Source organism: Drosophila sulfurigaster, chromosome X (genome assembly GCF_023558435.1).
Source record: "Drosophila sulfurigaster albostrigata strain 15112-1811.04 chromosome X, ASM2355843v2, whole genome shotgun sequence".
NCBI classification, from domain to species: Eukaryota; Metazoa; Arthropoda; class Insecta; order Diptera; family Drosophilidae; genus Drosophila; species Drosophila sulfurigaster.
The window spans coordinates 23,397,259-23,422,307 of record NC_084885.1 but is presented as its reverse complement, the minus strand read 5'-3'; the positions used below and the strand labels follow the sequence as shown (position 1 = coordinate 23,422,307).

Here is a 25,049-nt window from a genome sequence, read left to right as displayed (position 1 = left end):
TCATTATTATATGCATACATGCGATATATATATAGTATATATACACATATATATATATATGTATATCTTATCTTTATCTTTATATATTCTTTCGTCGCCTTTTCCAACAACAAAAAAACGAAATGCAACTACAACAAAAATTGTGCGAAAACGAATTCGTTTATATTCTATGAGTATTTCCTAAACAGACTATATACATACAATACTACTTATATGATTACTATATACCTATACATATAAAACAAGAAAAAAAAACATACATATACTTAGATCGGATGTAGATATATATCTGCGCAGATCGAGCAATGTATACATACTACTTATATGCTTTAAATCAATTATTAATTATTATATACAAGACATTCTGCAGTATGAGATATAAATGATATGCTTATTCGGAATACATATTCTATATATTCTATATACAACACACACACACAATCTATTATATGCATATGCATATGTGTGTGTATGTCTTTGTGTTAAATATATATACATACTTACTTTGTGCAACTATTTTGTCTGTTAAATCAATCAAGATCTATGTATACCTAAATCAATTACCTAAATAAAGTGCAAAATAAACAACAAAACGAAAAGTATTACAAACAACAAACACACATGATTTGTGTTTCCACTTCTTCCACGATTTATCGAATACTACTTACGTATTTTAGATCTGATAAACGGAATTATTGAAGGTAGGTATATGGATATATTACTTTTAAGCACTCAATTCCAAATTAGTAATACAACATTTCCGAAACTAATTAGTTTTCATTTATTTCATATTTAGTTATCTATATAATATAATATTTTATTATATATTTGTTTATTTCATATTCAGTTATGTATATAATTACCCATCTCTAGCGTGAAAAGTGAAAAAAATATATACAAAAATATTTTTTTTTACGTTTTGAGTAAAAATTAATCGTATAGCTTTTGAATAGAACGTTAATCAGAGCTAAGAATGATTTTGGAATTATTTTTCAGTTTTCAGATAATTCAAAAAATTAACGAATGTGAACGGAAATAAATTTTATCTTAAAATTGAAAAAGTTCCTAAAATCGTTCTTAGTTCTAAATTTAGTGCTAATGAATAACCTTTACTTATTTTTTAAATTATTTTAGCTTATGAAGAATTGCAAAGAACTACCCCTATATCATTTTTTTTTAAGTATTTCATTCTGACTCATTCATCAATTTTAAGTTGAAATAAATTTGCCGATTTTAAAACGAAAACTAAAATACATTAATAAGAAATAATCCAACATTTTGGTTGGTAAAAATGTTTAGTAATTAATTTAAAATTTAAATTTTTAATAATGCTTCAGTTCAAGTTATTCAAGAGGAAATGAGTTAATAGCTTGTATGCCTATAACTAAGCCTAACGGAAACTGTATTCAAATTTGATATTATAATTGTGCTTGTGTCTGATTTATGTTACGTTAGATATTTTGTTGTATTTGTTGCATTATGTCATCTCTCATTTCGTTTCATTTGATCTTATGTCTTGTCTTAACGCATCTTTCGTTTTAGAGCAATCATAAACACGAATCTATCAAAACATTTAACACAAACATGTTAAAGGAAATTAACACAAAAATGTGCTTAAAACAATTTCAACTCACATGGAAATCATGCTTAAACATTTAACACAAAAATGTGCTTCAAAGAATTTGCATTCACATTAAAACCATGCTTCATCAAATCGTCTAAGGAAACTACTTTATATAGTATATAGATCGGAATGCCAAGAGCATCTGCGGTAAGTACTTTTTCTTTATACGTTATATTTCTATCAAAAGAAACTATAATACGAGCATCATATTTATACCACGATCATCTATCTGAATTATCCTTGATCGTGTTTCCTTTTATACGCACATAGAGAAAAGAAACTAGCAAAAATCCCGTTAGATTTGGTTTGTCTTTCTGCTGTTCACTGAAATAGCAGTGTTTTATTTGCTTCACACACATTTTTCATACGCCCCGTGCGCCCGCCCGACCCAGCCAAAATCAAATATCTCTTTGGATATATATTTTCAATTCGTTTCCATATATAGGTATGATATTTGTGTGAGAAGCGTGGGTGGAATTACATAGATAGTTGTTTTTGGGGTTAAGGCTTGAAAACGATTTAATTGAATTAGTTTTTGACGGTTCATTTCCGTTTGCCGTTTGAAAAGTGTTTTTCTTAATTTTTGCTTTTTTTTTTTTGTTTTTGTATAGTATTTTTCTTCATTTTTGTTGTTGTTGTTTTTTATTATTGTTAGACAATCAAACAAATTAGACGCTAAGCCTTTTATGGGCCTTTAATGATAATAGAGCAAAAGAAAAAAAAAAAAAAAAAAAGAGTTTGGAAAATGGAATTATTTTGTTTGTTTTTGTTTAGCCAAAAGAGGAATTATTATTATATGATTATAGATGTAGTTGTTGTTTTTGTTGTCGATTCCATCCGTCTACAGAATTGTTGCTGTGGTGTTTTTTTTTTTTGCTTAGCTAGCCGGAACATGTGGGGTTGTCATCGTCATCATCATCATCATGATCATCATCAACGTTGAAGTCGTCGTTTTTTTTTTCTTTTTGCCGTTTTGACTTATGACCTCGGTGGCTTAATTAGCTTGCTAGTGGGCGGTGGCAGCTTGCAGAAGCCAGCTGCATCGAATACGGGCAAAAGTTCGCGCACACGCCCCGGTATCGAGCCATCAAGCATGCTGCCAGAGACAGAGACAGAGATAGAGAGCGTAGTTAGACAGAGACAGAGACAGAGAGCAAAGAGAATGGGAAAGGAAGTTGTTGCTTACCGACGCTTGTAGTCGATCTTGGCGCCTTTTAGGGAGATGTTCGCCTCGGTGGGAAAGAATGTGGCATCGTAGAAATTGAGACCGTTCTGCAGCAGTATGTTGTACTCATCCATCGAGGCCAGTGTGATGCGTATAACAGCTGGCGGCAGCTCACGACGTTCCGGACGCTCCGATTTCTCAATCGCATCCGCCACAATTCCGACCCCTCCGCCGCCTCCGATAACGCTCTTGGCACTACTGCCTATCCACCGGAAATGTGCATAATACAATTTCAAATTTCAAATCAAATTCATATATTCTAAATGCATGTGTGTGCGATTTGTACTATATCGATTAACCTATTAGCGAATAAACTAATACTGCTTACAAGCAACAAAAATGTAGTATAGAGTGCAAAGAAGTTTTCAGGATACAAATAGGAATCGATATAGGAAAAATATATTATTATGGAAAGGAAATTATATTAAAGGAAAGGAAATTATATTAAATATTGAAACCTATCAAAATTGCTTACACTAAGAAATCAAGCATTGAGAGTTTAAGTTCGAGTTTAGAGCAAAGAAGTCTTCAGGGACAAATCGGGAAATCGGTTATATAGTAAAAAGGAAAGTAAAATAAATGTGTATAAGAAATATATTGGTGAAAAATCAAATCAAAATAATAAAGAAAAGAAATTGAGAGTTTAAGTTAGGAATAGGAATCGATATATAGTAAAGAATATATATTATATTATATCAGAACCTATCAAAATTGCTGACACAAAAGAAATCAAGAGTTTTAGTTAATTTAGATAAAAGAAAAGTTTTCGGGGACAAATGGGAATCGATAGTATGGGAAGGGAAAATATATTGTGTGTATTATAATCAAACAAATATATTTTCGGGGACAAATGGGAATCGATACTAATGGAATCGATAGTAAAGGAATGAATATTGAAACATATTAGCAAAAAATCGAATATTACTGGCACTCAAAATAATCCAGCAACTAGGTTGAGAATTTTAGTTTAAGCAAATAAGTTTTCGGGCACAAATATAATAGAAAAAGGAAAAATAAATTACTATATATCGCAACCTATTCTCAAAATTGCTTACGCAAAAGAAATCAAGCTAATAAATTGAGAGTTACAGTTAGTTGAGAAAAAAGGAAAGTTTTCGGGTAAGGAATCGATAGTAATGGAACCGATAGCAAAGGAACCGATAGTAAAGGGAAGGAAAATATATTATATATCGAAACCTATTATAAAAATAAGAGTTTTAGTTAATTAAGAGAAAAGAAAAGTTTTCGGAGAGAAATAGTAAAGAAAAGGAAAATATTTTATATATTAAACCTATTATCAAAATTGCTTAGTTTTGCGGGAAAATAGGAATCGATATATGTGATATATGATAAAAGGATAGTTGTGGATGTGGAATATTGGTTGTTGGGATATTACTTCGTATGGCGGCGCGACGTAGGGTTTGCATTTGAGTCTGGCTGCTGCTGATGCCCGTCAGCTGCTGCTCACCTTCAACGCCTCCCTTGTCCAGGCCGACGCTGCCGGAGATGCCTCCGCTGCTGCTGCTGCTGGCCAAGCTGGGACTCGAATAGATGTGCAATCGGACAACCTCGACAACCGAATCGAACTTGTACATCGCATGCCTGATGTCCTCCACAGGCAAATCTTCGGGCACATCGAGCACGTAGAGCGTGAATGTTTTCCTTGGTCGACACGGTATGGCAATCTATGTGGAAATTATGAAAATAGTGGAAAATAGTCTCAGTAAACCAAAGAGAGAAAGAGAGAGGAGAAAAGAGAGAGATTAGTGTACACAATCACAATTTGCATTCAAATGGCAAAACGTTCTCTACTATGATTTTTGGTTACAGTTGAATGAATTGATTTTGTTTTTTTTTTTTTTGTTTTTGGGATGGTGATGATGTTGGCGATATTCTCGGTTTATGTCTTTGCCAATATTGTACCCACACTGCGCGAGAATGTTTGCTGCAAAAATGTGGGAAAGATTCAAGTTTCAGATTTCAGACAATCTCATACTAAACACATATTCATATTTGGATGAGGTGCCTGGACAGAATGAGCGCTACTACAACGAGGGTTAGATTAAGCTACAACTACTGGATTATACAAATTTTGGAATAGTTATTTTACACAAACATTGATCGTTCATTTACCTTATTGCATATGGTGAAGGGTCTTAATTTAATTTCAATTTCTTTGTAAAAACAAATATTTCAGAGATTTCTCTACTTTACTTGAGTAATTCGTTAATCCTTTTTGGAATATTAGAATGAATTATATCCTATGATTATTAAAAAGTGGGAAATCTATACGAAAATTTAAGGAAGATTGTTGATCTTTTTTTAAATCTTAAATCTTCGAAAGTATTTTATCCTATAAATGGGTTGTAAATCTATAAGAAATTTTTGGTAACAATTTTATCCTAAGATTATAAATAAAACTATATGAAATTGTTGGTAAGATTGTTGATCTTCACTTTTTTTTATTAAGTTTCAAACAATAACTATTTAATCATTTCAATCATTTTTAAATCTCTTAAATAATTCTATCTTAATTAGTTTCAATTCTATTGGAATCTTATTATTTTTATTTACTTCTAATCGACAAAGGCATAAAACTCATTTAACTTCCCATTTGAAACCTAAATAATTGCTATAGCTATTCCTTATTCTTATTCAAGTTTTAAAGCTACAATATCAATAAATTTCCGATAATTTTCGAAAGTACGATAATATTTATAAATATATCCATGACTTCTCAAGTTAAGCTCAGATCAAGAATATATTATATAATTTGATACTATTGAAAGTAGAATATCTTAAAAAGTAATAACACTACACTTTGCTATAATACGATCTGGAAAACTACAAAAATGAACTCTGCCAAAATCTGCTCTAACTTCATCTTAGTATATTTCATGTTGAAATTTCGTACCCACTTTAAGAGCGACCTTCAGGAAAGTGTAAATGATTTGTGTGTATAGGAAAAGGAGGAGGAGGAGAATAATGAACTTACTTTGCGATAGAAACGTGCACCGGTCACTTTGTGGAATCCCTTCTTGAACACCGCCTGATAGTCATCTGGATGTGAGAATTTAAACAGAATTCCTGTAGCCGTTTTCGTCAAGCTGAAACATCCCTTGAAACTCATTTTTTCACAAATTAGAGCAGCTCGTTCCATGGATAGTTCATAGGATGGTGTCAGTAGAAAGGCGCCTGTAAGTTGTGATGAAGTTTGTTTTTGTTTTGTTTGATTTTAATACAGTTAGTACACTATATGATGGGTTTTTTGCTAGTTCTAGTTCTAGTTGATGATGCTTGCTACAGTTATTGTACTTTTTTACACTTTAACCATGCAATTATTTGAATTATCTTGGAAAATGTTGTAAATAGCCAATGAACTCTTGAGTGAATTTCAATTACAATTGATTGAGCTACTTGTTAAGATAAATTTGATAGCTATAGCTCAATCCATTGCTGAGTTCAAATAGGTCAAAAATACACATGGATAGTACATAAAGTTGGATTTTCGCCTGGGCACCTTTGGTTAGGAAATTATTAGGCGAGGAGACTTCGGAATCGGGATCATCCTCGCACTTTTCTTTTTTACACATTAACCATGCAATTATTGGAATTAGATAGATTCTAATCTGTAGATTACTTCGAAAATATTGTAAATTTGCCATGAACTCTTTAGTGAATTTCAATTACAATTGATTAAGCTATTTTATAAACTAAATTTGATAGCTGTAGCTCAATCCATTGCTGAGTTCATAAAGATAGTACTAATAAATTGGACTTTTGACTGGGCACCTTTGGTTAGGAAATTATCGGGCGAAGAGACCTCGGAATCGGAATCATCCTCTCGTTTGTCGGCCCACTTCGGCTCCGCCGAAAGCTTGTGGGCGGCCATTTTGGTAACGATGCCCGTCGGACGTTGCGGCCTCGGGAACTCGTTCTTTTCACACTCCAAATCCGATGCGTTGCCGATATAAGACATCTTAGCGATTTCGATTTATATATATATATATATATGGTATATCTTTTAACGATTCACACACACACACACAAAAAAAAAAACAAATTTTAGCAAAAGAAAAAAAAAAAAAGAAACGACAAAATCAAAATCAAAGGAAATTAAGTCGACTTGAAGAGTGCACGAAAATTTGGAAGCAACTGAAACATGGAAACGCTTCTGCCATGGCTTTTATATGCTTCGCTGAGTCGCTCGATCACACAAACACAGATCGCAGATAGAAATGAAAGTCGAATCAAACACACACACACACTTAGACGAGATCTTTTGGTGTGGCAAAATGTCGGTGTCGTCGGGTTTTTTGCTCAAATTGGAAGTTCTAACAATTGGAATTAGATGTAGAACGCACTTAAATATGTTTTTTTTTTTTTTTTTCATTTTCATTTCGTATTGATCCTCGGTTTAAGTGGGCGGACATGGCCATTGCTGTTTGTGCTAGAAAGGGGCGTGGGCGATCGATCCGGTGTCTGTCTGTGGGAGGAGGAAGAGAATGAGAAGAGCATCGGGTTCGGATCTTGGGTTCGCTTACGTTCTTGATAACGATGCAGGTTGACGCCATCGTCGATCGTTGGATCGTTGGATCGATCGCCAACAATCGTCGTCAAGATCACGCGTCAAAAGAAGCGCCAAATGTTGCGTAAATTTCAAGAACACAACTTTATAAGGCCAATTGGCAAAATATATTGTGTTGTCTATATAGCGAAACGCATCTGGAGCTTACGTATAAAAATACAGCTTGTATATGGGCGATAAACATTCTCATATAAGCTCATTTCTTGTTATAGTTATTGGGCTTTTAATCAAGCAACTAAAAGTCAACTCGATTATACATTGATTGAAGAACATGTGCTTAGAATTTTGTATCATCTGCTCTGCTAATCTCTCAATTCCTACGGCATAGTTGATATTAGATCATTTTAATTGCTATACAATTTAAACTTATTTTGTATTCAACTAAATAAATTCCGAAACAGCAGCTGTTATACTTATTGGAGATACAATAATCCCTATACTCATGTGTTTCTTTTCCTATTAATCTCTTTTATTCTTAGATGTAGTTTTTTTAAATTCATAGTTTCGCTTTCGATATAAACCTTTAATGTTTTTATTAAATTAGATGCACAACAAATTTCATAACTCTTACTTTGGTAATCTCCGAGATCATTAAGGAGAGTTGAAGTTCATCTGTTTTGTTAATCTCTCAATTTCTAATTAATTTGCGAATTGAGATCATTTTTAATTGCTATAAAATAGAATTTATTTTGTATACCGAAACAGCAGCTGTTATACTTTAATCTTTTTTATATTTTTCTTCTTGCTGATTTTTCTTCGATATTGCCAATTAATAGTTTCGCTTTCGATGCAAACTTTGATATTTTACCTAAAGCTGCACAACAAATTTCGTAACTCTAACTTTGCTAATCTCCGAGATCCTTAAGGATAGTTGAAGTTCATCTGCTCTGCTAATCTCTCAACTCCTAAGATTTCAGATCAATTTTAAGTGCTATAAAATTGAATATATTTTATATTCCAATAATCTCTTGTATACTTAAATGTATCTTTTCTTCTAGCTGATTTTTCTACGATATTGTCAATTAATAGCTTCGATTTCGATACAAACCCTTAATTTGTTACCTAAACTAGCTGCACAACAAATTTCATAACTTTAACTTTGCTAATCTCCGAGATCCTTGAGACTAGTTCGATGTTCCCCTGTAATATGGGCAGTAAATAAAACAACAATGGTTTGGTTTTATGTCATTTCATAATATGTGGTTTATTAATAAATTATTTTATTTAAATTAATATTTCAGTTTTTGAATATTTATAGTATTTTTTATCTTTCAATTTTTGTGTTGTTTTTTTGCATTTTTTGTTTTGTTTTTTTTTTGTATTGGTTTTTCTTGCTTCAAATTGATTTGAATCGTTTAAACAAAATGTGTGTGTGTTGTTCCACTTAATAATATTATAATAAGTATAATAAACTACTAAAGTGTTTACATGGCAACTATAATTTCATTTTTTCATCTGTTTTGTATACATCTTTTGCAGTTTTTTTTTTCGCTTTTTTAAAATTATTTTTTTTTTGTTTACTATTTTTTCATATAGATAACAGAATTGTAAATCAAAAACAAAAATATATATGTATAGATATATATATATATATATAAATATGTATATATATAGAGATATTATAAAGAAGCCAAAAACAAACGGAATCCGATGAGCAACACTTAAGAACTGAGTACAGTTTAGGCGCAAAAGGCAAGCGGTTGGTGCGGGGGCGGGGCGAGGGGAATGAAAAACGGGGGCGTTGCCAAAGGGCTGAGTGAAGTGTGTTTAGGAGGAAGTACATGTATATGTATTACGATTGATATACATTTATATATATAGTATATATATAAAGATATATATATATATATTTAGGTTCCTTATATATGCTGTATATACCTTATATAGTTATATTTAGAAGCTTTGCAGCAATTGCTTAGGGGGGAGAACGGGGCGGGGGATCAGGCGTAACATTGAGAGAAAAGATGAAAATCGGGAATCAAAAGAATTGGAACCAAAAAAAAAATACTTAAATACTATCAATCATGCGCTCCAATCACAATTACAAAAAAAAAAATATAAACAGATGGAGAATTATCGATTGATTTATCGATATATTCGAAGCACACATTTACACATACCTTACATACAATACATACACAACAACTACGTAATAACTGATACAATGTTAACAATTATGCGGCGGTGGCTCTTCTTCTTCATCTTCATCTTCATCTCTTCTTCTTCCCCATATATTTCTTATTATCATAGATTTTTGTTTTTTGGTGTCTTACATTTTGAGGCAAAGGTGCAAATTAGCAGCAGCGAGGGGGAAAGGGGCAAAGGCAAAGGTTGTTTTTTTTTTGGTTTTCAGTGAGAGAGACGTTAAGAAGCGGGGGGAGGGGGGTTGGCCAGGCAGGTGGGACATTCATGGAACTTACATACTTAACGAATTTCGATAATTATTAATCGATGCAAGCATCGATAAATGTGTGTGTGTGTATATATATGCGTATGTATATCGAGGCGTTTCACATCGATATTTTACACATCGCTCAATGCTTATCGATATATCTTTTTTCTTTATATATTTTACTGCTTTATCATATAGAGGGAGGACTCGTAGTACTTTTTTTCTTTAGTAGTCTCGTGTGCCAAGCGAATTAATTTCTTACGCGTTTGTTTTTGTGTATGCGTGTCTGTCTGTGTGTGTGTATCGTATTCATCATACACGCACACATACATCAATGTGTTGTATATATGTGTATGTAAGCAGCTTAAACAATTTGCATTTTTGCAATTTTTTTCGTTTTTACGTTGATAATTTAGATGTATTACGATATTTTGTTGTCGCCTCTCTTTATCGATACACACACATATACATATATCTATATATATTGTTGTTATCGATATATTTTTGTTTTTCTTTTCTTTTCTGTTATTATTAACTATATTTTTTGTTTATTACGATTTTAGCCAAGGAAAAAAAAACAGGAAGGGAAACACAAACAGAAAAATTAAACAGAAAATGGAATCATCTTCTTCTCGGTTTCAATTTCTGTTTTACTTTTTCTTTTCCTTCTGTTTTTTTTTTTGATAATACAAATAGTACATTCATATATGTATATATATATATTTATATATAGCTTAGCCTTAGGATTGTGTGTGGTTTCATTTTCTTTGTTTTTGTTTTGTTTTGGGCCTGGTAAAAAGCATGGCAAAAAATAATGATTGATTGATTGATACTACAAGTACAAGTACATATATGTATATATGATGTATATAATGAATATATGAGTGTGATGTAACAAAACGATTTGTACGCTTCGAACTGACTAGAAATTCGAAAATTGTTTCTTATCATATCATAAATTTCTGAGATATAAACAAATAAAAAAAAAATAAAAATACATAATTTATTTAAATAATTGTTTATAAAATATATATTACTAAACATAATAATAAAAAGTCTTTGTATTGGAATCGTTACACAACTTAAGTGTGTGTGCTTTGTGTGTGTGTGTTGTATGTAAGTGTAAGTGTGTGTGTGTGTGTAAATTTGCTAAGTTGATCGATTGATCAATCATCGGTCGTCTTGGACGCGATTGAATGGTGTGCCGATGCGACTGTATTTTATGTTTTGTTTTGTATTATTTTGTTGCTTTACTATTCGCCAATAATCAATGCGTGATTGATCAATCATAGCTTCTTATATCGAATAACATAGAATGATGGATGCTTGCAATACGTTTCGATTCGTTTCGCTTCGTTTCGTTATATATACAAATACGGCTATTTTTTTGTTTGTGTGTTATTTTGGCTACCATCAATCATACATCAATCAGCCGTCAGCCAGTCAGTCAGTACCTCGGCGTTTCTCTATTCATATTTTAGTTTTTTATGTTTTTTTTTTTAAATGATTTAATTCTACGCATATAAAGTATGGAGGGAGAGAACAAGCGTTTCAGCTCGTGTTAAGCTCTAGGCACATACAATAATATGCCAAATGATTGACGTCCTCTTCTCTACGAATGATTGATTTCTAAATATGGCACTAGCACATAGCACTGGGGATGGTTTTTTATGGACACGGCAAGCACTACTGCATTGGTGTGTGTGTGTGAATGTGTGTATATTTGTGTGTTTCTCTGGGTCTGTGTGTGTTAAAGAAATGCCCAAGTCTGTGCAGAATTTGAGATACGATAAGTTTTATATCTCAATTTTATATATACGTACATACATTATTATAATACTCTGTAGTCCCTAATATGATTGAAAGCGATATCGAGTGAGAGAGATCTTTTGCAGTTTGATTTTGGGATAGACTTTTAACCAGTTTATATTGTCTCTTCTTTAAGTATTCATTCTGATGCCCTTTTTATATTAACTAGATTTCACAGATCGATTCCTCAGGCTTCTCAAATTTTCAATTTCTGAAAATGTTTTATAATTAATCGTTTTTCTCAGCAGTTCCTCATATAGGGAGATGATAATTGTGTATGGCGTTGTCTTAAATCTAAATGCGTTCATAAAAGTGCAGCAGAATACTCAAAGAAACATCTTTGTGAAATTTTTACAGATCTCTTTAATTGGTTGATATATAAGAAGTAATTTCAGATATTTTCTAGTTTCTTTTTGTTTCCTGCGATTTTTAAAAAATGGGAAAAAGGAAAACACTTTTTATACATTTTGTTGTGGAAGGATTTTGGACTACAGAGTTCTATAAGAATTAACGTATATAGATATAAAGTTAAATAATTCTAAATAGATAATAATAAATGATTTTTGTGATGTATGTGTGTGTAGTTAATTTCGATGCTGAGTTGTTTTCTTGTACATACAAAAAACGTCAATTGCTTTTTTTTTTTGCTTCGCGCTTATTTAGTTTTTTTTTTGTTTTGTTTTAGTTATTCAATGATTTTGTTTAGTTTTTTTTTATATTTCGTTTCGTTTCTTTTTTTTTTTTGTTTTGTTTTTCGTTTGTTGGACGGAACAATTTACAACATATGATTATGAAATAATGTTTAAAATGATGTAATGATGTAACACAAAGTAATACTTCAACTTGATAATATAAAAAAGAAAAAGAAGTCAACAAATATAAAAATGGATATTAGCTATCAATATATATATCGAGATAGATTATCCACGATGAGTTAATGTGCGAGATATTAAAAAACGAAGAAGAAAACTTTTGCTAATGGAATGAATTAGCTTTCGGGTTGTTCTAATATATCCTTCTCTATATATCGAAACGATAAATTACACAAATCATATAGCTTTAGCATTTTGTTATACAGTTATACACACACATATATATATATCTATATATATATAGGGATATGCGTATGCCATGGGTTCATTTTTTTTTTCTTTTTGTATATATAGAGCATGAGTGAGTTACACATACAGTTAGTTTATACATACATCTATATACATATATAGTTGTACATATATATATATATATATATATCGAAAATGTGGCATATATATATTTTCGTAATTCTTTTTGCATCAGCGTTCGAAACGATTTTTTTTCTTTTGCTTTTTTTTTGCACTTGATTTCTCTTCTTTTCTTTCTTGTTGTATAATAATTGATTTATGTGTTTTTTTCTTTTGTTTTTTAAAAGATTTGTTCAATAATCATAATCCAAGTATAATAATAATAATAATTAAGTAATCATCAATGATAATAATAATAATAATAATAAATACGCATGTATACCCTAGAAATAGTTTAATATTAATATTATATAAAGCTTAAACGCTCGGTAATATCATATAATATTTTTGGTTACACATTTCCCATGCTTTATCGTCGCTTCGGTTATGCAAATCGTTCAAATAAAGCTCATAAGCGTCTATATACTTTTCATTTCTGTTCTGCTCCTCTCTTGATTCTTTCTCCTTTTTTTCGCGTTTTTTTTTTTCTTTTTTTTTTTTGGATTACCATTTTAATAATATTTTGTAATTTTCATTTTTATGATTGCGTCAACTTATATAGTTATAAAGCGATCGATATTTTTGTTTGTATTATAAATATTCATATCATATTTTTTGTTGTGAAATTCTTCCGCGTTCCCCCCGAGAGATATACATACAGTTTTTGTTTTTCCATTTGGGGATCGTACACAGACACATAGCACAAGTGGGGGGCGTGTCATACAATACATATATAATTCTTGATTTTATTTAATTGGTTTTTTTGATTTTCAAAAAGAAACACGAGAGTTACACCATAACAAATACACAAATGCAAAAATTCAGCTTGAATGGTTTGTTGGATTTTCCTTCTTTTTTTTCGTTTTGTTTGTTTCCTTCTGGGTTTTTTTTCCCAGAGTTCTAATAAGAGTTTAGAGATATGCATTTGAGGCCGAAATCTCGTACAAAATATGTCGTTTTTATTTTTCTTAACACTTGTCCGTTTCTTGTTTTGTTTTTGGGTTAAGTTTAGTTATTCATTAAATTTGTTCTTTATATATAGTATTTTGTTTTTTGGGGTTTTGTCATTTGCAAAAAGCATTTTCATAAGCAATAATTGTGTGTGTTGAAGCAATTGGAACAAGCTATGCTTTCAGATGCTTTCATTTCAAGCACTTTATACTAAATATACTGCAAATATACCACAGTTAGTATATGGTATATAAGTAGTACAGAGTTTCAAAGGTGTGACACCCACTTGTGCTAGGTGTGTGCGATATTTTGTTATCGGTATTATAACTATACGTATATATAAGTACATATATATATATATATTTGCTTTCTATATGAACTTAGTCTAGGCAATAAATACCTTTGTTTTTTTCTTGTTGCTGTTGTTGTTGTTCTTGCTATATACTTGTTAATTTTGTTTACTTTTTTTTGACTTGATTTCAGCGTCGAGAGAGTATTTTCTTTTTCTTATTTTCATATTTTGTTGCTTGCTTTTTAAACATTTTGGATTGCTAGAATTGCGTTGAGAGAGAGAGAGAGTTGTGTGTTGTTGTGTGTGTGTGTGTGTTTGTGTGTATGTGTATTTTAGTTACCCTTTTGGACACCTGCAACGGCCACCTCGACGAGCTGATCAAGCATCTGCATCTGCTTCCTCGTCGGCGTTGTCATGGGCGTAACGACATTCTGATATCGTTGATGAAATGTTGACAATATCTCGCGAATTTTAGCAATTATCTCTTGTACTCAGGCATTTGATTCCTACAAAAGATATAAACATTATTATTATCATTATATATTATTATCATAACATCATTAAGGACTAACAGCATTGTAGAATTTTCCAAAAATCTAATTCTTTTTTGAAGAACTTTTCAAGTAACGTTAAAAAAGTCCAAATTATTTAATTTGTTGAATTTTCTCCATTAAATGAACATGAAGTTTGGTCCAAATAAGTTTTTCCCCTGTGTGGTTATAGTTTTCTTTTCTTCTTGCTTTACTGGTTCAATACTTAATAATGAAATTAAATTTAATAAATAAATTTTGGGCATTAGGCTATTGCTATTATTTCTCATACTTTTCTTTGACCATTTTCGTTTGACGACACAAAAATTTAAGAGGTATCTTATAATTTGAAGCAAATAAATCTAAATCGTTATATCTAAAAAATTTCGTACGCATTTCTGAAAATATTGATTTTTGTCATGTTGGTAAACGTTTGAATGAAAAAAGTTCAAATTGTAGGTTCAAATTTACACAACTTGTGGAAGCACGAAACACGTCTCAATGCGTTTTGGTTTTGTATTTTTATGACAAAAAAAAAAGATGTATTTGTACTTTTAAATATATAGTATGTTTCATTCATTAAACCCCATTTCTGGTCACAAAATAATGCCAGAAAAGCCAAATTTCCTTCATTCCTTCTAGTCGAAAAATAATCCCAAAAAAAAAATCCAAATTTCATTAATTTACCCCCAATTTCTTCTCGTATAAAACAAATCGCAAAAAAGCCTTTCAAAAAGCAACGATTACTATAGTGTTGCCCCTTAAAACATTTCAGTTAGTCTCTTCTTACCTTTAGGTTGTCGAAATAGTGCATGATTTGCTCGTAGTCCATGTCGAGATCATCAAGTCCCAGACGCTCGCCAGGTGCCAATGTGTCATCAACAGTTGCCGAGAACATCGGATTGCCCACAACTGTTGCTCTCTTCACACGCGATGATTTTGTTGTTGGCTCGCTGCTGACAGCAGTCGAACCTCCTCCGCTTCCGCCTCCTCCGGCTGATGAGGTCAAGGTTCCCGGCGGTGTCGGCAGCCGTACAATCTTGTCCGTGGCATTCGAATTGGCCGCATCGGCAACGGTGCTCAATATGCTGTGGTTGTGATTCTCTGTAAGGCAAAAGAGATTTTGTAAAACTGCACTTTGTATTCAATATAAATCAATCGATATTGTGCGCTTGGCAAGTTATATCAGCTTAATCTGAACAATTGGGAAAAATACTACGAAATTGCATAAGCCAAAGACTGTTCAATCAGATTACTATTGTAGAGACTAAATTCTCAGAAATTACACAAGTCAAAGTCAGTTCATCAATCAGATTAATTCTTCAAATACTAAATTTAATTATTAGTTACAAAAACAAGACTGTCTTGAAATGAGTTTTGTGCCACATTTATACTTAATTTGATTAAGGCCTTGAGTCAAGTCTGTCTGCCTAATTGGCTTTCTATTCTAACTCAAAACAGTCTCCCAGTTCTCGATTAATTTAACACAGAGCAAGATGGTGGCAAAAAAAGATGTAAAAAGCTGCACTTTGTATGCAATAAAAATCGATATTATGCGCTTTTCAAGCAGTCAGCTTTCACTGAACAATTCGCAAATCATTAACAGTCCTGACAACAAGAGGAAAAATGAACTAGACGAAATGTTGGCTCACAAAGTTTAGATTGCAATTTCTCCTTTTTGTTTCTAGGTAAAGCACTCTCTAAGCTCTCAACTAAAGAATTACAAAACTTCATTAAGATTAAGATTTGATTTGTTAGATATCAAGTCAACTCTGTCTGGCTTTCTATGTTTCTCTCTAAGCTCTCAACTAAAGTGTTACAAAGCTTAATATACCTTGAGTTCTCAAACATAAAGTGAAGTCTGTCTATCTTACTTTTTTATGGAAAGCCCTCTCTAAGCTCTCAACTAATGTGCTTCAAAGCAAACTTAAATATTCTTTTCATATATCTAAGTTCTCAACTAAAGCGTATTTTTGAGATCTCCAACTAATATGCTCCATATCAGCTATCTCTTGCTTCGTTTCATTTACCTTTAATTTGTGTTATGGCTGGCGATGTTGGTGCCACAATTGTTGCTGCCGCTGCTGAGTTGGCTGCTGCTGCTGCTGCGGCGGCTGCTGCTGCTGCCTGAGCAGCCTGAGCGACGGCCGCTGCTTTGGTAACTCTCTTTGGTGTCAGCGAATCGAATTGAAATGCATTCTTCTGATGCGGATTTGTGTACTCCACCAGCTTCTCAGCGTTGTGCAACTCTTCGTGCTGTTGTTGCAGCTGCTGCTGCTGTTGTTGTTGCTGCTGTAGCTGCTGCTGCTGCTGTTGTTGCTTCATCTTCAAGTGAGCCGAACGCAGCACTGGCTCATGCATAAAATTGTGGCTATGACTGTGACTGCGTTGATGCTGATGATGACGTTCCGGCTGCTGCTGCTGCTGATGATGATGATGCAACTGTGGCGGCTGCTGCTGCTGCTGTTGTTGATGTTGTGGCTGCTGCTGTTGTTGTTGTTGCTGCTGCTGCTGTGGCAACGACTGCGCAGCATTGTTGTTCTCATTCAGCATATGCTCGCGCTTAAAGTGCTGACTATGCCGCTTGTTCAGCAATTCCTTGTCCTAGTAGAATGAATAATATTGTGTAAAAAGAAATTTCTTTTTTTGTATTGCAAGTTTATCTACCTTGATTGACACTGTCTGCGGTGGCAACTGCGGTGGCAACATGGCACGCGTGCCCACATTGCGATGCGGCGGCACTGGCGGCTTATAATCCAATGCTGTCTCCTTGCGCTCATTGGCCAGATAGCTAAAAAAAAAAGGTTGTATTTCATTAGTATTGTTGGTTGCAAGTTGCAAGTTGCTGTTGCAACTTACTGTTGTTCCTGATGCAGTTTGTTCAAGTTGGAAGCGGGCACAATGTGTGTCTGCAGCTTGGGCTGCGGCTGATCAAACGAACTGATGCGTCGTCCATTGTCGTAGGTGATGATCGGATTGCTGGTGATGCGCATGCGAGAATCTAGAGAAAAATAGGATGAAATCATTGAGAAGACAAGTAAGAAGAAAGCAAAATAGTGCGGTACAATGATTCAAATAAACCACATCATTATACATTACTTCTATATTTGATATATTGATATGGTATTACATTCAAAATATAGCAGACTGTATATACCACAGACAATAATTGGTATATTGATATAGTATAAACCATAAAGTGCAAAATATACCAAATTGTCTATGTGAACAGTTGCATTTGGTATATTGATAAAGTAATACATTTAAAATATATCATAGGATATACAATATACCAGATTGTATATAACAAAGGGTATACTCGGTATATAAATACAACACTACATTCAAAATATACCACAGATTGTTAGCCAAAGCAAATAAGATCGCATTGCAATATTCATAATTTGCCATAATTCTTATTGTATGTTTCAAAAATTGCGACTCTAGCTTAAAAATTACGCTTGTTATACGATTTTCATCGCTTTGCGGGGGCGGAAGTGGGCGTGGCGAAAATTTTAAGCAAATTTTATATGGGTGCAAACATAACAAATGCTGTCGAGAAAGAATGAAAGCTTTAGCTTTTATAGTCTCTGAGATCTAGGTTCATACTGACGGACGGACAGACAGACGGATGGACATGGCTATATTGTCTCGGCTGTTGAGGCTGATCAAGGATATACTTTATAGAGTGGAAGATGCCTTCTTCTGCATGCATTCAAATGCATGTAAACATTTTCTGCAGTCCTAAAGTTATAAAACCCTATGGATATTTTTGTTTTGTGCTTACCACGCGCATTGATATGCTGCTGTTGCTGTTGCACTGGCTGCTGCTGTTGTTGTTGTTGCTGCTGTGGTGGTGGTGCATCCACGGCCACCGACTGCCGATCGATTGTGGAGCGTCCCAGCCAGACCCAGTCATGGGCATTCGTCGTCGACTCCTTGAGACGCACATCACGAAAACCTCCGCCACCGCCAGCTGCACCATTATTGCTGGCATTTCCCTTGCCACCGCTGGATAAAGGATCCAAGCCCGATTCAATCATGGCCGGACGAAATTTGGATGCATAAACCACGCACGAGATGACGAAGACAATGATGGCAAAGCAGAAGGCGGTCAGGAGAACATACATGCCCAGCTCCATGGAGGACATGTTGCCCCCAGCAAATCCACGATTACCATAATGTGACTTGTGCACCGCCTGAATACTGGCGCGATGTTGACGCGCCTGCACCGTGGGCTCATATTGCTGACTGGAGTCACGCAATGGAATGCCAACTGTTAAGAAAAGAAAAGTGTTGTCAATGATGAAGATGATCAAGTGTTTCTTGAGAAAGAGAACTCACCAATAATGTCCGCTAAATCCCCAGTGTTGCGATAGTTTTTGCGTTCGCGTCCCACGGTGCCATCGTTCTGTATCGATTCCTGTTTGCTCACAATGTCCACGTTGTTAAAGTCCACCTCAATGGAGGCCAAAGCACTTGCCAGCGGCGCAGCATTTGGTTTATTCTGCTTGACAACGCCAACCGACGCACTCGATGCGGAACTCGAGCCGGCTCCAGAACCGCGACGCAAGCGACATTCCTCCGAGAGCAACAGAGTGACACGCAACAGATTTCCATTGCCCTCGCCGACGGCAATAACACGTGGATGATGCGATGCCAGCATGGGTGCAAAGGCCACCACTTCAGTGTCCAGACTCTCCACGAGAAGGAAGTAATCCTCGACAGCAATATCACTATGCAAAATACAATTTTCGATTATTACAAGTCGTATAATTCAATAGCTTTTTGACCTACCGCAAAGGCGTCTTTGAGCCATCGCTAAACTCTAAATCAATATCGAGCAATCCCTCTTGATATTGTGCCGTCAACTTGTGTGTAACTGATGTCTCGGCTAGATAACCATTCTCAATGGCATTCTCCGGCGTTATGGTCAATTGCAATCCCGAGATGACGCGCACAATCAACTTGGATAGATTCACTTTGTCGCTGCCGACTCGGATCTCCTTTGTACCAATCACTCGTCCTGTAATCGGTGACAACACTTGCACATCGGTGCGTCCCATCGATTTGCCCTGCAGAATGCGTCCCTTGAGTGAGGCAATCTTGGGATCTGCCACGCGAAGTAACGGCTGCACAAGGTCTGTGACACGCAATCCGGTGCGACGGGATATGAAGTAGCTAATGCGGCCAGAGTTCTGTAAACAAGTATGCACACAAATGTTATAAGTTTGCTTCGCTTTGAGTATTTGTTGCTCTCTCTCTAAGCTCACCTGATCGATGGCCAAGAACTTGGCGTAGACCTCAACGGGACTCTGCTGGTAGCGTGCTCGACAGATGCTCTTGTCGGCGCCCACATTGTTGTAGTAGCTGGTGCCGTGCTGACTCCACATGTACGATCGCTTCTTGCGACGACGCGATTGTTTGTTGTGGCTAATTAAATGGAGGGGGAGTCAGAGAAGGATTAGATAATGTCACATGTATTGCTACTCGTTTCATAATTTCAATTCTCTCGTCTTTATTCACTTTTTTGTGCTAATCCTCATACCCATATACTCGTTAATTTATTTTGTTGACTTTTTCTAATCTTTACTATTTAATTTATACGAAATTAATTCTTACTTTTCGTTTAGTTAATCTTGTTTTTGTGTTCTTCAGTTCATATTTTAATCGTTACTCGTTAGTTTATTATTCCTGCTAGCTTTCAGATTTCACTCCACTCGTTACGTATTCAATTCGTTCCTCTTTATTGTCGATAATCTATATCATTAAATTACCAACTATCATAAATTGATAAAAAGAGTATCGACAATAAAGAGCGAATTAAAAAAGTAACGAAAAGTAAACTTTTGGCTACTCTTTAGTTATTGTCTAGTTGTTTTCTTGTCAGTTTCACTATTCGTCAGTTATTTGCTATTAGCTTATTCGTTAATCGCTACTCGTAGTTTAATCGTTACTCGTTAGTTTAAAATTCCTGCCGGCTTTCTGTTTTAATTTTTCATTACTCTCGTATGATTTTGCGACTCGTTACTTTTTTTAAATTCATTCCTCTCTCTGTTGTCGATACTCTTTTTATTATTGAATAATAGATTTTGACTGGCCCTGCATCGCTACTCGTAAGTTCTCTCGCTTGCTTAACACATTCGCTACTCGTTAGTTATTTTCTCCTAGTTTATTTGTTATTCGACCCTTGTGAGCTACTCACATGTAATGATTGTCGTCGGTCACTTTCCATCCCTTGATCTGGGACAAACGGAAATCGGATATGTAGACTTCAAGTGGAAACTCGGGCATCCAGACAATAAACTTGGCCACGCCCACATAGGTGCCATACTTCACAATGACCGAGGCATTCGATGAGCCACGCTGCTCGGAGCCATCCACGTAAACGGAACTGCACGACGATGAAACCTGTGTAAGTGACAAGATTGTTGATTATGAAATCAAAGTTGAAGTCTAAGGTTCTCTCTATGTCTTGGGACGCACCTTGATGACGCTCTCGTCTTCGGCATGGCACGAACTCTGAAGCGTAACGTCCGCCACTTTGCCGGCCTGCGAGACAATGAAGACCTTCATGGCCTGGGCAACTTGTCGGCCAGTCAGCACCGCCGTGTTCATCACCTCCCAGATCTTGGCCATCGGCAATACGGCCTGAATGTCATCCTTGTTGATCTCGAGCTTGGCAATCAAACGCTTTTTCGTATCATCCGGTGCTATCAATTCCGACGAGTCCTTATCCTTGGGTGCATCATACACATGGGTGACGGACCAAACAATCTTGCCCCCATCGAGTATATCGTTGCTATCATCAGCGACTTCCAGCAGCCACGAGAAGACCTCATAGACCTCGTTGCCATTGCCATTTCCATTGCTACCGCTGCTGCTGCTGTAATTGGAGCGACTCTCCATGCTGGAAGTGCTGCTGCTGCTGGCCGAGGAGTCAATGTCCTTGCGAAAGGCTGTGACACGTGCGGTGGTATGCTTGGGATTCTCCTTCTCAATGCTAATGCTCCACAAATCGCTCGACGCACTCGCACCCATAATCCTCAGTCCGGCCTTGACGCGAGCGCGCACCGTAAAAGCGGCGACACGTTGCTCCTGCTCGGCATATTGATGCAGAAAGACAGGGACATGCAGCTTGGACATGGGATACAACGGATGTTGGGGCAACAGGAACGTAACCGAGTCATCGGCACGCAATTCCTTGAACGCAGTCTTGGCGGCCAACAGCGGCACCTGAGCGAACGTCGTCAACGGTTGGATTTGTACCTTGGGCTCGCATTGTTCGGGATTCCGCAGCGGTGGCTCAAAGACGCTGTACGACACCTGGGCGTAACGTTGCGGTGCCTTCGGCGGGGGCAGCGGTGATTGGGCCGCATTCGCTCCGTGACGTGGCGCTGGCAATGCGGGCCACCAGCTGAGGGGAATTACGACCTCGGCAACGCAGACCCCATCCTCGCCCTCGGGCATGCAACGACCTTTGAGAGGCTGTTCGTTGGCCATGGCCACGTGAAGGAGCACACACACCTTTTGGCGCTGCAGATGGCCGCCAGGATCGGCGCCGGCATGGAAGAGAACACGCAACACGGGGGAATCCTGGGAGACGGTGTTGCGCACCAAATGCGCCGAGATGTCCAAATGCATGTTCGGTTGCTGCAGCTCCAGCAGCGTCGCCGTCGAGTTCTAAAGTGTGTAAAATGATTGAGTGATTGATGGAGAGCTGGGTAGATGGAGTTTACGACTTACGTTCACATAGTCGCCTGCCTGATTCGCTGCGTCCATGGTGTCGGGCACAATGTAGCGAGCGGGCACAGTTTGCTTCGTCGAGAAGGGTCCGTAACTGGCGCGGATCGAGACGGGTTGCGTGGTCTCGACGACGGTGAAGCGATCCAGGGACAGCACCGAGTCATAGTTGGAACGGGTCTTCAGCGGTGGCAGCGACGATGATGTCTGTTGCACGTTCGCGATCTCCGGTGTCACAGGTGGTTGGCGAGCGTGCTTCAGAAAGAAGCCGCTGTCCGGTGCCTCGAAGTGCACTTCAACGCAGGCGCAGAGCTCTAAGAGGCGGGATGACGATGATTGTAGACGGGGGGGGAAATTTAAAGGAAACGTCGAGAAAAAGCATTTCAATCAAGGTGTCAGTCAAAAAGGGGCACACCCTTGGGAGCGGGGTGCATTATCGAAGAGGTGGAAGGAAGAGGTGGTGGTGAGAGGGGTAAGAGGGAGGGGGACACTCACCTGCAATCGCCAGCAGCATCCACGCAATTATTACGCAGCACTTCATATTGTGCACTGCTTACTCGACTGCTTGCCTCACTGATTGATTGATTGATTGATTGAAGTTACAATTTCGCTGTTACTACTGCTTCTCTTTCGCCTTCTCCTTCTCCTTCTTCTACTTCGTCTCCTGCCACTTGCAGTTTTTTCTCTTCAACGTTTTTTTTTTTGCCTTTAGTTTTTAGTGTCGTGTGTTTTTTTTTCGCTTTTAACTTTTGTGGTGTTTTTTTTTTAATTTTGAATACACAAAATCGTTTTTGAAAATTACATTGCGAACGCACAAAGTAGAATGCACAATATTTTGTTGCACCTGCAGCTGCTAAATTGAAGCAGGTGTTGTTGCTGCTTTTGCTGTTGCTTTTCCTTGCTTCACAGTTGCAAAAATCTCCAGCACATCCTTTATTGATTCTTTCAGTGTGCAGGCGCTCACACCAACACCAACACCAACACACACACTACGTATTCAGGCAAATACGCATGCACATACACAAACACCAACCAACTCACACACACTCACGCGCGCTCGGTTGGTCGCCTGCCTTGCCTTGCCTTGCCTTACATATACACACACACTTTTCACATTTCATTCATTTAGGCCGTAGTATAGACACATCTTCCTTCCCGAGAGTCTCTTTTTCTTTTCTTTGGTATAGCTCGCTCTCACGCACACACAATACTTAATGCTTTGCTCTCTATCGAAATGTGCTTATTAATTTTGTCGTATTTGGTGTGCACTTTTTGAAATGGTTGCGGCCACTTCACTTAGTACTAATTAAACTAAGCGTTTAATACATAGTTAGTTTCGTTTAACTTTGAATTTTTTACGCAAATATCGAACATTTCCAAACACCCCAAAACCAGCGTGACCGCACGTTGGAATTTCAAATATACCACCAATATGTATTTGATGAGGTGCAAAACATCGTATCGCACTATCGATGCAACGATGAAGCACTGAAAGCATTCTTGTTGTTTTTGTTTTGAGGAAGCAGTTAATTAACTTCACTATAATGCATAATAATAGAAATTGTTCTATTCGGTATATTGAGTCTGCATTTTAAATTTGAATTAATCTTGAAACCAAGCCATCGATTATTCTCCTTATCTAGTAAACGATTGTTTTTATACCATAAATGGTCACACTGCTTGCAACTTCACTTGCATTAGCGCTATCGATACACATGGTTGCCATACCAACACATCTTGTACTACTCGATGTTGCACAGAGGCGCCACCGTTATTTTATTGTTTCATATGACACATAGAGGGCGCCACCGGTACTGCAATGAAGTTGGCGCGTAATAACAAAATTTTCAAATGTGTATAATGATGAGTACCAAGTAGAGCATTTTTTCTTGAGAGCGGCTGCAATTGCTACTACTGAAGTTGCTTTGATTTCAAGACGGCCAAAATGGCAAATAAATTGCAAGGAACGTGCGAAGCATATTTAAAATTACAACAGCAAATATATACACTTTATATAACTGTAACTCTGAGAGCAACTGCATTTAATATTGCCCTCCCACAAAAAAAGAAAGAAAATAAACATATCAGGCATAACCTTAAAATGCCATGCACTTTGAAAATGCACGCCATTTTGTTGGTGCATGGTGCAGAAGGCAAGCAGGCAAACGGGCACCCATACGTCTGTAAGTAGGCGTAAGTGCGAGCGAGCTAGCAAGTTGCACAGCATCCGATGCATGGCCAAGTGTGTTGTGTATGTGACGTTGCATTCTCATTGGGTGCAGCGAGCATTGATTTCTTGCAACGAAACTTGTTATGACAACAAAATGAGAGAAAATATGCAGAGCTGTGTGTGTGTGTGTGGGCAATGCAATCTGTTGTTGTCGCTTACGCTTACCAGACAACAACAAAGCATGCATATCATTAAATGAAACTTTGGCAAATATTCAATTTAAACATGTGTATGTATGTATGTGTGTGTGTGTGTGTGTGTGTCAAAACGTGTACGCATGAATTAATTAAAAATTCCGTTGGTGCCCGCTACGCGAAAGTGGCTGGCAACAATAACAACAACAACAACAACAATAATAACCAATTCAAGTCTTTGTGCTGTTTCATCACCCTTTTTGCCCATTGATCTCGCAATATTAATGAAAGTTCTTGTGAATTCATGTTTT

The 25,049-nt window shown here is 36.2% G+C and overlaps 2 protein-coding genes across 6 annotated transcripts; both read right to left on the bottom strand.

Annotated features, from left to right (window-relative positions):
* Nucleotides 1-2,041: 2,041 nt before the first annotated feature.
* Nucleotides 2,042-14,302, bottom strand: LOC133847192 (uncharacterized). 5 transcript variants are annotated; one of them, XM_062282062.1, is made up of 6 exons: nucleotides 14,210-14,302; nucleotides 5,845-6,044; nucleotides 4,777-4,794; nucleotides 4,246-4,534; nucleotides 2,811-3,051; nucleotides 2,042-2,720 (listed from the first exon to the last, which is right to left on the bottom strand). In XM_062282062.1, exons 2-6 carry the CDS (start codon nucleotides 6,007-6,009, stop codon nucleotides 2,603-2,605), a joined length of 831 nt encoding a protein of 276 aa, XP_062138046.1. In that variant the 5' UTR covers nucleotides 6,010-6,044; nucleotides 14,210-14,302; the 3' UTR covers nucleotides 2,042-2,602. The 5 variants fall into 5 exon arrangements, with proteins under 5 accessions (XP_062138046.1, XP_062138045.1, XP_062138042.1 ...); XM_062282061.1 differs by lacking the exon at nucleotides 14,210-14,302 and adding an exon at nucleotides 6,642-6,981 and having other exon boundaries at nucleotides 4,318-4,534; XM_062282058.1 differs by lacking the exon at nucleotides 14,210-14,302 and adding an exon at nucleotides 6,642-6,978.
* On the bottom strand, nucleotides 12,335-23,787 carry LOC133847191 (transmembrane protein 132C). The gene is made up of 13 exons (XM_062282057.1): nucleotides 22,870-23,787; nucleotides 22,378-22,688; nucleotides 21,118-22,314; nucleotides 20,837-21,042; nucleotides 19,905-20,064; nucleotides 19,429-19,829; nucleotides 18,976-19,367; nucleotides 18,419-18,907; nucleotides 17,491-17,632; nucleotides 17,299-17,422; nucleotides 16,662-17,235; nucleotides 15,422-15,735; nucleotides 12,335-14,607 (listed from the first exon to the last, which is right to left on the bottom strand). The coding sequence occupies exons 1-13, from the start codon at nucleotides 22,913-22,915 to the stop codon at nucleotides 14,593-14,595; spliced, it is 4,371 nt and encodes a 1,456-aa protein (XP_062138041.1). The 5' UTR covers nucleotides 22,916-23,787; the 3' UTR covers nucleotides 12,335-14,592.
* Between the last annotated feature and the right edge of the window lie 1,262 nt (nucleotides 23,788-25,049).